Consider the following 13,258-nt stretch of genomic DNA (forward strand, 5'->3'; position numbering starts at 1 on the left):
AAACGCCCAACAGTAAATTACATCTAACATCAATCTGCACCCAATACAGGAGCCTTTCCTCCACAATCTATTGCCATGGTCAAACCCAATCTACCCACAAACTGCGCACACACACACACACACACACACACACACACACACACAAACCAGATATACCAAGGAAAATTGAATAAAAATAAATACACCCATAGACGGGCTAAAACATACAGCAGCAGACGCAGTGAGAGGGCCCTGCTGCCTGTAGTGCACCATTTCTGCTTGCTTTCGTCTGGAAGATTACACATCCGACACGGCTCATAACTTAGACGGGTTCTCGCTAGCTAAGTGACTGTAGCCGTAGGATCCATAATGACAGATAATAGGAGAACAGTTGCTGCCCTCACAGAGGCTTTAACAGGACCACCTCGAGCCAAAGAGCCATAACGCAGACTAATGCAGCCATGACATGGACATGGAACATGGACAGCAGTTAACCTTTCACAGGAACAACTGCCTGTGTGTGTGTGTGTGTGTGTGTGTGTGTGTATGTGAGTGTGTGAAAAATGTATGAAGGGGCTGAAAAGGGAGCATGAGAAAGAAAGAGAGAGAGAGAGAGAAACCCAAGAACTAAAGAAGAGGAGAGACAGAATAGAAGAAGAAAGAAATAACAAGCCATTGGGAAATAAGTCAAAAATGACCAATGTTCTAGGTGTTAGGTGGCACTAGGACAGGCTGCAGCAGAAACACAGGGCTCTGACATACAGTTTGTATGCAACAGCATACACATCTTGACGCATGGAGGAAGTGGAAAAAAAAAAGACTATCAGAAATTAAGTGCTGCTTTCAGGAAATCCAAATTCATATCATTTTTTTAAAGCAGAGGCACCCAAACTTTTGCATCTAATGACCCACATGACCACAAAAATGCACATAAATTCTATTTGCCCAATCTTGCTAAAATCACAGAATAGAGGCATAAAACTACGTTTTAAATACACAGAAATAAATAAATCTTGGAGGAGATTTTTACAAAATACCTGCATGATTGTTTTGAGTAGTTTTTTGTTATAATCTCTAGATACATTCATATTTAATATTCCTTTAGTGAATAGTACTTCTCACATGAATCATGTGTGTTTGTTTTAATAAAATAATATGAATCACAATCTTAATGGCAAACTGTAATTAACATTAATTGTAAATGTAATTAACATTAACAATAAAAAAAAATCTTGTACAAAGGAATATCATTCAACACTTCCAGCTAAGAAAACAATCTTAAATCTGATTTAAAGGCCCAGAGGGTGAAAGCACTGGAATAAAACTGATTACTATTCTGTGTTAGGAAAATAAGGAATAAGGATCTTTTTTTAATTATTATTATTAAATGATACAAAAGAAATGATTCAAGAGGTCGTAATTTCTAGGGCAAAAATACAGAACAGTCTACACCATTGCCCTTGAATATCACATAGACTTGACTCATAATGCACAATAACATATCTGCCCTAAACAGATCACAAATCTAATGTGTGGGAGCACTGATTCCTTACGCTGCTCATCCTGAAGCTGTCACATCATAATCAGGAAAACTGGTCTGAGATCTGAGTTAAAGTTTCAGGGGAACTCTCGAAAGCTTCAGAAGTGGGAGGCACATGACACTATCACATGTAACTTCCGAATGGGACCCGAAAATCATTTTAATGGGACATGTGCTAATGTAATTCTAGAGCTGAATTGCTCTGATTTAGAGTGGAAATGACCCCGTTCCTGATGACCTTTGATCTAAAGAGGTTTTACTGCTGGCCATCAAACACTCACCAGACTCAGAGAGACAAAAAGAGAGAGAGAAGGCGAGATGCAGGTGTGTCGTATTGACTTTGAAAGCCGTCCTTTTAAAAAAAAAAAAAAAAAAAAAAAAAAAAAAAAAAAAACACATGAAAAGTGGAAGTAGTGCATACTTTGTGCAGATATTAATTGCTAATATATTGCCATGTAGAGGCATTATTCATTTTACTGAACTGACATAATAAGTACATTTGTTCTTCTAAATCATACTGTCAAAAGAAAACCTATTATAGCAAACTATCACTCCCAGTAGACACAAATCTCCCTTTCTGCTGCTACCTGGCACATTTAAGGGGCACAATAAGCAAACAATCAGCAAGACTGAATGGTTTACACCTGTGTCCGCCAAAAAGACAATCCATCTTGTCATTTCATTTTTTTATTTATTATAATTTATTTATTTATTTATTTATTTATCCAAGCTCAATGTGTGTGAAAACAGAAATGCATTTATACAAAAATGCCCTGTGATTTGGGAACGTGGTCTAAGAAGGAAGTATAAGTGTGACAAAATGTACCTGCACACAACTCGTACTCCCAATCAACATGCGAAGCGAAGGTGAATAAGCTCGTGTGATTGTGTCTGAGAGCGTGGTGCTTTTTTTTTGTTTTACACGGGCGTCCATGCGAGGGTGTGTGCTGTGGAGCGTTTCGACTGTGGGACGAGCACAGATGAAGGAGAGGGCGAATCAGCACTCCGGCAGGGTGATTAACGATGTGACTTTTGTTTTGGTGACGGCGAAGAATTCGCAAGCCACACGGGGCATTCACAATAATGCTTGTCTGACCTATTTGTTTGCAGAGAAAGCATTAGTAAGCTCATCCTGAGGAAAGGGGGGAAAAAACAGTTACCCTTGAAATGGGCTAGCTAGCTTCATTTAACTAATTTCTATTGTTTCAGTGGCTCTTTGCTTTAAGCAAACTAGGTAATGGAGGAATCAAGTGGTATCAATGTGCTAAAGACTATTAAAGGAACAGTATTATTTGTGAAGAGGCAGGTGAACACATTGGAAATTAGTCGTAATGAAGAAAGAAACTGGAGGGCAGTACGGTTAGAAAACCGGCGCACACAGGAATAAGGAGAGATGACGGCACTGAAATGCACCCATGATACTCATTTTTTTTTGTTTCTCTCATTCAGAGGAATTAATTGCCTAATACATGTGTTTTTGTGCATGTGGAAGGTGCTGAGGATCCAAAATCTATCTAGGGAGATTCAAACTTATCACTTACATTTTAGACAGTTCTTAGTATTTGTGATAATAGAAGAACATCTGTGAAAGCTAATACACTAAAATATCTTGCAGCTATAAAGAACACTTCTGTCTTCATCATTGTTTCCTAAGGATACACAAACTTTTGCACTCCACTGTGTAGTTATGTATATACAGATGGGTGACAAACCAACATAAAGTGTCTTAGTAAGGTGATGAGCTACCGTGAGCCATGAGAACAGCTTATTAGAGAGTCTACAAGTCTCTGGAACTTTTCTAGAGGAATGAACACTACTTTCTAAAAGATATTCACTCAGGTGGTGTTTGATGATGGTGGAGAGTGCTGTCTAACTCAAAAATCTCCCATATGTGTTCTAATGGGTTGATATCTGGTGAGTTTGAAGGCCACAGTATATGATTTTCATCATTTTGATCCTCATCAATCCAGTCAGTGGACTCTCTGGATGGGGGCGGAGTCATCTTGGAAGAGACCACTCCCATCAGGACAGAAATGTAGCTAAAGCCAGGTTTCAGCCCAGCTGAACTCACAATCTCCTGACAATAAGCCAAATGCCTTTCTGTTGCCCCACTTGGGAGCCCAAACAATTTTTTTTTTTAATAAATCAATCAACTAAGTAAATAAATGCATGATTATCCTGACCACTAAGGGCAATGTCAAAGGGAGAAAAAGGAATGCTTTTTTTTTTAATCATTATTCTGTCTGTCTGTTTTTATCAACCCCGTTTGCATATTCACAGCTGATCTGTGAAGCAACGCATTCAGTTTTAAATGACTATTTATGTCCTTTCGCTTTAACACAGCAGAAATGTATGCACTACTTTTCAAGTGTTCGCTGAATCTCTTGGTATCTTTTTTCCATATGCTGAATCCAGTCATTTAAAATGTGTCTGTTTTGCTTCCCTCATTTTGACAGACAAAACAAAAGCCAGCAAGCCTGCAAGCTGTTGGCCAATGTTTCAGCTATGAACTGCGGTGTTCTTTGCTTGTATTATAAAATGTACTATTCAAGTCTGGCTAGCTTTTTTATTTTCTGTCAATATGTTTAACTGCGAGTTGTCTGTGTATAGTAAGCAGGAGAGTTATATGACAGCTTTGTGCCGAACTTTATTTCCTTAGTTCCATTAGTGTTTCCACTGACATACATGTTCCCGATATTGCAAAGATTATCGGTCACCCGCTCACGCTAATAAATTCAAGTAAAAAAAAAAAAAAGTTCTATAGTCAACCAGATAGCCTCAGCCAATGTGTGTTGTGCAGCAGGTGGTGGGATTGGGAAATGTGCTCAGTTTAAACAATGCTACATAGCAAATAAAAACCTTTGCTTGTCCTGTACTAGTGATCCATCCTGTACTAGTGATCCATCCTAAAATTCTTACCAAGTTTGCAGTGAAAGAAATGAATGGTTGTTATATTGCACCTTCAACAGAATTCATGCAGTCTTTAAGGCAGTGGATTGGCTGTTGCTCGGACTGAAGCTGTGAGTTGTATTTTTGAAGTAAGCCATTTTCGCAAACAGCATGCACTCACTTTCCATACAGCATTCTAAAATGGAAGGATACAGAAAAAAAAGTACATTCCCTAATCTGTTATCCCTATAGTTATCCCTGCTTGGCTGCTCCCTACTGACGTGGATACTGTACAGTCTAGTTTTATTCTCTGCAATTCCATGACTAAAAGTTAAAGCGGTTAAATTGGACATTTTACAGGGATAAATGAACCCCTTGCTATCTATGGCATGTATTTCCTCTTTCGATCTTCCTTCTAGAGCCTGTATATTATACACATATAGCATTTACAACATATTTGTCCCATACTACTATTCTGTGTCTCTGTATACTTAAGCGCTCGTCTTTGTTCTCTGCAGATAGCCAGATGAGAGGGATGCAGAGGGGATGGAGAGAATTGGAAGATAGAAGAGCGCAGTGGTGGGTTTATTACCGACTCTCTCCCACATCCTGTACTGATCAATACTAGAGCACTAAACGTGATGAGGGCCACGCCAGCCAATCCACCCACACTCTATACATAGAGTGGTGCTTCAAAGTTTGTGAACCCTTTAGAATTTTCTATATTTATGCATAAATATGACCTAAACCATCATCAGATTTTCACACAAACTAGATAAAGAGAACCCAATTAAACAAATGAGACAAAAATGTTACACTTGGTCATTTATTTATTGAGGAAAATGATCCAATATTACATATCTGTGAGTGTCAAAAGTATGTGAACCTTTGCTTTCAGTATCTGGTGTGACCCCCTTGTGTAGTAATAACTGCAACTAAACATTTTGGGTAACTATTGATCAGTCCTGCACATCAGCTTGGAGGCAAACATGAACTCACATGAACTGCTTGCTTTAGGTCCTTCCACATTTCTATTGGATTAAGGTCAGTACTTTGACTTGGCCATTCCAAAACATTAACTTATTTCTTCTTTAACCATTCTTTGGTAGAACCGCTTGTGTGCTTACTGTCATTGTCTTGCTGCATAACCCACTTTCTCTTAAGATTCAGTTCAAAATGTCCTGACATTTTCCTTTAGAATTTGCTGGTATAATTCAGAATTCATTGTTTCATCAATGATGGCAAGCCATCTTGGCCCAGATGCAGCAAAACAGGCCCAAACCATGATACTACCACCACCATTGTTCACAGATGGGATAAGGTTCTTATGCTGGAATGCAGTGTTTTCCTTTCTCCAAACATAACACTTCTCAGTTAAACCAAAAATTTCTATTTTGGTCTCATCAGTCCATAAAACATTTTTCCAATAGCCTCCTGGCTTGTCCATGTGGTCTTAAGCAAACTGGAGATGGGCAGTAATGTTTTTTTTGGAGAACAGTGGCTTTCTCCTTGCACCCCTGCCATGCACACCATTGTTGTTCAGTGTTCTCCTGATGGTGGATTCATGAACATTAACAGTAGCCAATGTGAGAGAGACCTTTACTTGCTAAGAAGTTACTCTGGGTTCCTTTGTGACCTCGCAGACTATTACACATCTTGCTCTTGGTCTTGATCTTTGTTGGTTGATCACTCCTGGGGAGGGTAACGATGGTCTTGAATTTCCTCCATTTGTACAAAATCTGTCTGACTGTCGATTGGTGGAGTGGTTCTGTAACTTTTCCAGCCTGATGAGTATCAACAACTCTTTTTTTGAGGTCCTCAGAAATCTCCTTTGCTCATGCCATTATACACTTCCACAAACGTGTTGTGAAGATCAGACTCTGATAGATCTCTGTTCTTTAAATAAAACAGGGCGCTCACTCACAAATGACTGTCAATGACTGAAAACACCTGACTCTAATTTCACCTTCAAATTACTGCTAATCCTAGAGGTTCATATACTTTTGCCACTCACAGATATATAATATTGGATTATTTTCCTCAATAAATAAATGACCAAGTATAATATTTTTGTCTCATTTGTTTAATTGGGTTCTCTTTATCTACTTTTAGGACTTGTGCGAAAATCTGATAATGTTTTAGGTCATGTTTATGCAGATATATAGAAAATTCTAAAGGGTTCACAAACTTTCAAGCACCACTGTTCGTGTGTGAGTGTAAAGATTGCGCTGGAAAAGGTTAGGTTCAACTTTATTGTCATTGTCAGAGTATGAGTACAGAGACAATGACATGCAGTTAAAAAAAAAAAAAACGCAAGTGCTTCTTTAAACTTTCTCGTGACTCAAAGTCTATGTGAAGTGTGCACTGTTTGCCTGTAAGATCACAACACTACAATAAATAAATTAAAAAAAAATCTGGATGTTATTAACAGATTGGAAACACTTGCCCAAGAATTGATCTACAAAATAGTGCCAAGAGAGAGAATGAGTTGCAAATTAACGCAAAGAGACAGAGATGAAATGGTAAAGAGGCAAGACATGAGCACCAGAGAAAGAAGAAAAAGAGACTGGGAAGCATGCGTGAGGGGAAAGGCTCTGTGTGTGTGTGTGTGTGTGTGTGTGTGTGTGTGTGTTCGTGTGCATGCTTGCGTAATTTATGCCTTGGCGTCTATACTTTACGGCTTTCTTAATTCAACTCCTGCTACTATTAATGTAGTTAATGTTGAGATTATATCTATTTTCTGGTGGTGGTCAGGATTTACGAGGGCCATTCCTCCCCCACGCAGCCACCCTAAACACTCAATCACTTGTGCAGCGTTCACTGCTGACTGCACACTCCCACTCTCCCTAACACACACTGGGTCACTGCGCTGAGGGCCAGGGACTACACTGTCCTTGTTAGTGTGTGAGTGTGTGTGTGTGCTAACAGGGCATGGGTTAAGAAGTGAAAAAGTGGTAAAATACCCCTCTGAGCAAACTCAGATATGAAATCGACAAATACACAAGACATGGGAAATACAAATTATTTTGCATTGCATCATGGTGACTGTAGCTGTACTGATGTGTGTCTGTGCTCACAGAAAGAACACGCTTCCTTTAAGCACGGAGCATCTCCATACATTTCTCTTCTCCCTCGCCTGCTCATTTCCCTCTCTTGTAATATTTCACGCAGCGTCACAGCAGTTCAAATTGAAAATCCCTTGATGAATCAATATTTATTGCAGGCAGCTAAATGAAGAGTGATAAGTCACCAGAGCTCAATGCTCAGCCCAGAAACAAGCACACTGTCTCACAAAATCTGAATTAAACAAATGAAGCGAAGTACATGCCCATGCCAAAAAACCGTAAACGCACTTTTATTCTAAAGCCAAATGCATTTGATTTTAAATGAAATCTGGCTCAAATCACAGAAGACCTATTAAATACTCAGCACTAACACAAATGCACATCATCGTGCTCTTCACTGAATACGCCAGTGTTTTTTCAAGCTGATCTCTATCCACTGTCTCATTAATGTATGTTCGATAAACTAAAATAATTCTAACTTGTGCTAAAAAAAAAAAAAAAAAAAAAAAAAAAAACAGAAAAAACTTGAATCTTATGTATAATGAAAGTCTATTGAAAGTCTATTGTTAAATTCTGCCAATAAAGTGATTATGATTACATAATGAAAATATAAAATTATAATTGTTACATTGTAACAATAAAGATTTTAGATTTAGAGGTCTGTTCTGATGTAATTTTGTCAAACCTTACAACACTGGAGCAATACAGTATACAGTCGTTACAGTTTCATTAAAGGTTTTGTACTGTCCATGATAGGCAGGAGATGAACATAGCAGTTCAACTCTTGGGTCATTGTCAACCTGGAAAAACCTCCCTGCTGATGCTGTACACATAGCGTCCTCTTTCCAAGGAAGGCCAGAATTACACCATAGAAAGGGCTCTGTTGACAGACATGAGCTTCAGTGCTGCACGCTCTCAGTTTCAGAATCAACCATGTCACCTGAAACATGTATGTCTGCAGCCACATTGCCCACAAGAGTGTATTTTAAGAACTAGTGTGTGCTTAAATTGTGTAATATGATGCACAGATTTATTATTATTGCACCGATTTATTTTTCATTTTTAACAGTGCAGCCTTAAAAAGCTGGAAATGTAATTTGTAGCCTGTGTATGGCTGTTAAAAGAAGTGCAGTTTGAAACATTCTTTGCTGCTGTTTATCAGTAATTAACTGCGCTATTAAAACAGCCTAAAATAGCTATGTCTATGCTTCAAAGATGGGAAGATTGATTAAATTACTGATTGACTAGTAAAATTTGTCATGTAACCCCTAACCCATTGCACCAAGAGGCAAAAACTGACACTGGTAAAGAACCACAAATTTTTCCCTCTAAAAGATCCACAACCTAATTCTCAAATACTTTGGACTGAAGAATTCACAAAGGCATCTATAAAAACGTGTTTCACAGGTGCTTACTGACTGCCCCAACAACTGCCCTTTTGTATTCTGTTACAATTGTGTTTTCAGCAAACAGATGATCTCTTTTTTTCAGTGCAGGAAAACATATCAAAATAAATAAAAAGTTGTCCTGTGTCACTTCTTTCCTCATATTTCATTAAGCCTCCATTCACCTTAATGATGGCACTGAGCGTTTCATCTAAGAATGCAACCAGTGTCTTGAGTTTGTGGTGCCTTTCTGCTGTTCCAACTAATCCTACAAGTTTTCTGTGGATTGAGGTTCATTGATTATTTTTTTTTGGGCTAGTCAAAATGTCTCAGTGTCCCATTGTTCATCAAACAAGTCATACACTGATCTGGCCCTGTACAGCTGTCATCCTGGAATACTGGAGTGTCAGTGTTGTGCTCTGCTTGGACATGAAGCACAAAAGGCAACCTCAGAGTATAGCCAACAACTGACAATCCATTTTATGTTTCATTAAGTCACATTTGTCCAAGTGAATATTTTTGTCTGAGATGTTCATCTGTGGTAATTGCTTATGCAGTACTCATGTCTAACCTGGCTCATGTTTTAAAAAACCAGCTGTCAAACATGTGCATAGCTGAAAAGTCCACCCGAAACCTGATAACACACATTTTGACTCATCATGCTTATAGCAATGGATTAATGTCCTGAAAAAATTTTCAACAGAGATTAAAAACAGGATTATTATCATCAGCATTTCACTCAAGGTTCTTGCAAGAACTAAACACCAGACCTTCCTGTAGAGCACGTTCCTCTATCCTACCTATTTAGTCTACTCCATCACCTCCTTTTCTTTTCTTTCGCCAGATGAAGCTTATGCTCTTTAACAAACTCTAACACTTTTTCTAGCAGGGTTACATTCTAGCGTGCAATATCTGATTATTCAGGTAAGCACAGACCCACAGAAACAAAGAAAAATAAGTGTACATCAACACAAAAGGACAGAAAAGAGACTATGAAAGAAAGAAAATAATAAGCATTTCATTTAAATGTGAGCAGTGCTCTTAAGCTGTAACACATGACATACAGCCTCTCTTTTCTACATGGGTGCGTCTGGGAGGGGGGTGAATAATTTACTGTGGAGATCATCTTTTCTCTGTAGATAACACTGGGTGTAAAATATTTACACCCATGTGGAAGAGTGATTCATTCATGCCATTAAGCAAATGTGATTTCCCACAGTCACTAGTGTCAGACTTGGGTTATGTGCCAATTGGTGTATTTCAGTCCTGAGTGGTGGTGTGCCAGATAGTACATTCTGGTAAGATCACTGTTTACCATTATATCCAGCAGACGTTCCTATCAAGCGCAACATACAGAAAACCAAAGACGTAAGGATTCATAAGCTGAAAGACTAGAAAGCAATGGTGGTTTGTGGTGAGTGCTGGACGTATCTAGTCTATATCCAAAAGGACAAATTCAAAAGACGTTTATTGTAGATATTGTTTGAAGAAGAAGGCATTAGTTCAGAGTGGAGTGAGTAGCTCATTCCAGCACTTAGGAGCCAGAATATATGCATCAGCTGCATGTACTCAGCACTATTAAAACCATTACAATCAAAATGCACTTGAATATGATCAATGCCTCCATTTCATTACGGAATCCCTACAATCTCAATATTTCTTATTTTCATATCTCAACATTTTTGTCCAACAAGCTCTGTTTCACACATTTACTGTGCACTCCACTGGATTTAAGTAAGGAATAAAACACAACAGGCACGCCGTTATACGAAATCAAAGATCACGGTCTATCGTGTGTTATTCCACACATCATCAATAACAGGGTAGTATAATTTCCTTTAATAAGCTGAAATTAATAAGACAAAAAAAATATAGCTTGTCATGTTACCAAGAAAGCACAAAGTTCTCAGTTCTGAAAATGTTCTTTTGTTGGGAAACGTATAGCTTTAACTCTTGACTGTTACACAGTGCTGATACTGGACTCTTTCCAAAAATGCTAAATAAACATCTCCAAACAGAAAACTTCACCATATCAACAATTACACACATTTTAAATGTTTGTGTCGGATCCACTATACAAGCCCTTGTTTAAGTTGTTACTACAGACATATTAACGCAAGTGGATCTTATAAACCTGTGATTTGCCTCGCAGAACAACACTACCGATTCCTACTGACAAATCAGAATCAAGAATTCAAAAGCGCTGTGGTATAAATCAATTCAAAACACCAATTTAAACTTTTCTTTCAGAACAGTAAATGATTTCTGTCAAACTGGATATTAAGCTCTCTATCGTCTACTAGTTTTGATTCTCAAATCAAAAATAAAAGACGTCTATAAACGAATATTCAGATGTTTCACTCTCTATTTATGACACTCAATTACATAAAGCCTTTCATAACAGTGTTATGAACTCATCCTGAGCAGACAGTGACCATTAAAAGCTATTATTTAAAAAAAAAAAAAAAAAAAAAAAAAAAAAAAAAAAAAAGTATTCCCACATGGGCATGGACTGTATCATAGCAACATGTTTATGGTCTGAGTAATAGATTACTGTGACGAGCAGCACCTTCCTCCTGTCATAATATTAGTGGTGATGAGATGCTGATATCTCATAGTGTTATTAAGGCCAGCCAGTTAGTTAATGTTTTATTATGCTCAGAGTCTGTTAAAAATGCAGTGTGTCAACAGAGAGGCTTTAATCAGGCCTGTAATTGGCTATGGTGGACTAAGATTGCATGTGGGCTGAAGGACACACGCTCACACACCATTTATTTTTTATGGCAGAATAAAAGTCATTAAATATAATTCTGTAGAAAACATTAGTGGACTAGCGGTGCTAGTGTGACTGAAAGGAAAGAGTGAAACAATAAGCAAGTCTCTATATAGCAGTCTAAATCTGATTTTAAAAAAAAAATGCAGAATCTGAACAACTGGGGATTTTATTGTGCACCTTACCTAGCTGACTGGACTCTCTTGGCTCTGTAGGAGAGGGCAGCGTTGTGGTGCTGGAGGTGTGCCCTACGTGTGTCAATCTTGTAGCGGGTTTTAATGACCCTGTGAGATGCCGGATTCCGTACTGACAGAGAGAATGGGCCTGTGGAAGAACAGACAGACCACAGGTGGATATCTATTAACTCCTATTTCACAACACCAAACTGGGCAATATGACAAAAATATCACATCATGATTCTTGAACACGTTTCTATGATACTCGATAAATATCATGATATGTATGTTTGCTCGCAGACTGCTAACAAAACAGAAGTGTTGCATTTTAAAAATGCGCAGTTAAACTGGTACTGAAAAAGGTGTGTATTATAATTAAAAAACTAACATTTAATTTTAATAAATAAATAAATATTTAACACTGAAATTGATTAAAAAAAAAACTTTGAAAACGTTTACATAATGTAAGTGTTGTGTTAAGTACAAAATTTTAGCACCACATCAGCTGCTTCCAGTCAGTTTGTAAATAAATTTATTAAAGAAAACATAAAAAATATAAAAACATATTAGGATATCCACATTATCTCAAAAAAGCATACTGCCATATCATCATCAAAACAATGAGGAGCACTTACACATACTGTTCAGTTAACAGCGGATAAAGTTTTAAAAATGTTTAAATGACCGCATAAAAAGACATTAATAACAAGACATTTAGTCATCTGAGCAGATTAATTATTTGCCCACCAAACAGAGATCTGCTGAGGGAAGAGAGGATGATGAGGCTTGTGTTTAATTGCCAGGAGTTAATTTTACCTCGGGTGATGAGACAGACTGATGTGGATGATGCTGACAGTCAAAGTGAGAACTTATTTCTCATTGTAAACTTCTTTCTAGTTCTTTAACATTGGTCAACACTGTTGTTTTTCCATGTACAGAGTAGGTTATAACTGTAGAGGAAGGTGGAGTGTCTTTTAGTGGAATGTAATCTTTAAATTTTAAACTTTTGGGTGTAAACAGACTTTTTTTAAAAAAAATGGTTGAACTTTACTTCTGGTGCATACAGCATGAATGAATTGCAGTTCAGGAAAGTCTGTTGTTTTCAGAACTATATATAGTAGACAATGTGAAGGGTTTTCCCAGACCACCGTGCAAATTTGCTTTACTTTTAAATCCAAGCTGGAAAAGTGCCTCAGATCAAATATGGCCAACTGTTTTAATAGTAACGAGCAGAGAGCAAGTCAATCAGTACCTCGAATGCCATAAAATTCAGTACTCCTGCCCACTCACACACTGCAGACTCAACATCCCACTGACAAACTCCCTTCACTGGCAGGTGCGCTCCTTAATAAGCTGCACATGTAAAAATGAAGGAATAACAAAGGCTGAATTTTTATCAGCCTAATAAATCATATCCTCCGTCTCTCTCGCCCCCCCGCCCCCCTTCTCTC

At 37.9% G+C, this 13,258-nt stretch overlaps 1 protein-coding gene across 1 annotated transcript in view; it reads right to left on the minus strand.

Moving 5' to 3' along the window:
• Positions 1-13,258, minus strand: part of zc3h3 (zinc finger CCCH-type containing 3) — a 64,154-nt gene that overhangs the window by 18,206 nt on the left and 32,690 nt on the right. Inside the window, exon 4 of the mRNA XM_034311953.2 lies at positions 11,817-11,955. Coding sequence (XP_034167844.2) covers positions 11,817-11,955 — 139 coding nt within the window. The remainder of the gene's footprint in view (positions 1-11,816; positions 11,956-13,258) is intronic.

This window comes from Pangasianodon hypophthalmus, chromosome 2, assembly GCF_027358585.1.
Source record: "Pangasianodon hypophthalmus isolate fPanHyp1 chromosome 2, fPanHyp1.pri, whole genome shotgun sequence".
In the NCBI taxonomy this organism is placed as follows: Eukaryota; Metazoa; Chordata; class Actinopteri; order Siluriformes; family Pangasiidae; genus Pangasianodon; species Pangasianodon hypophthalmus.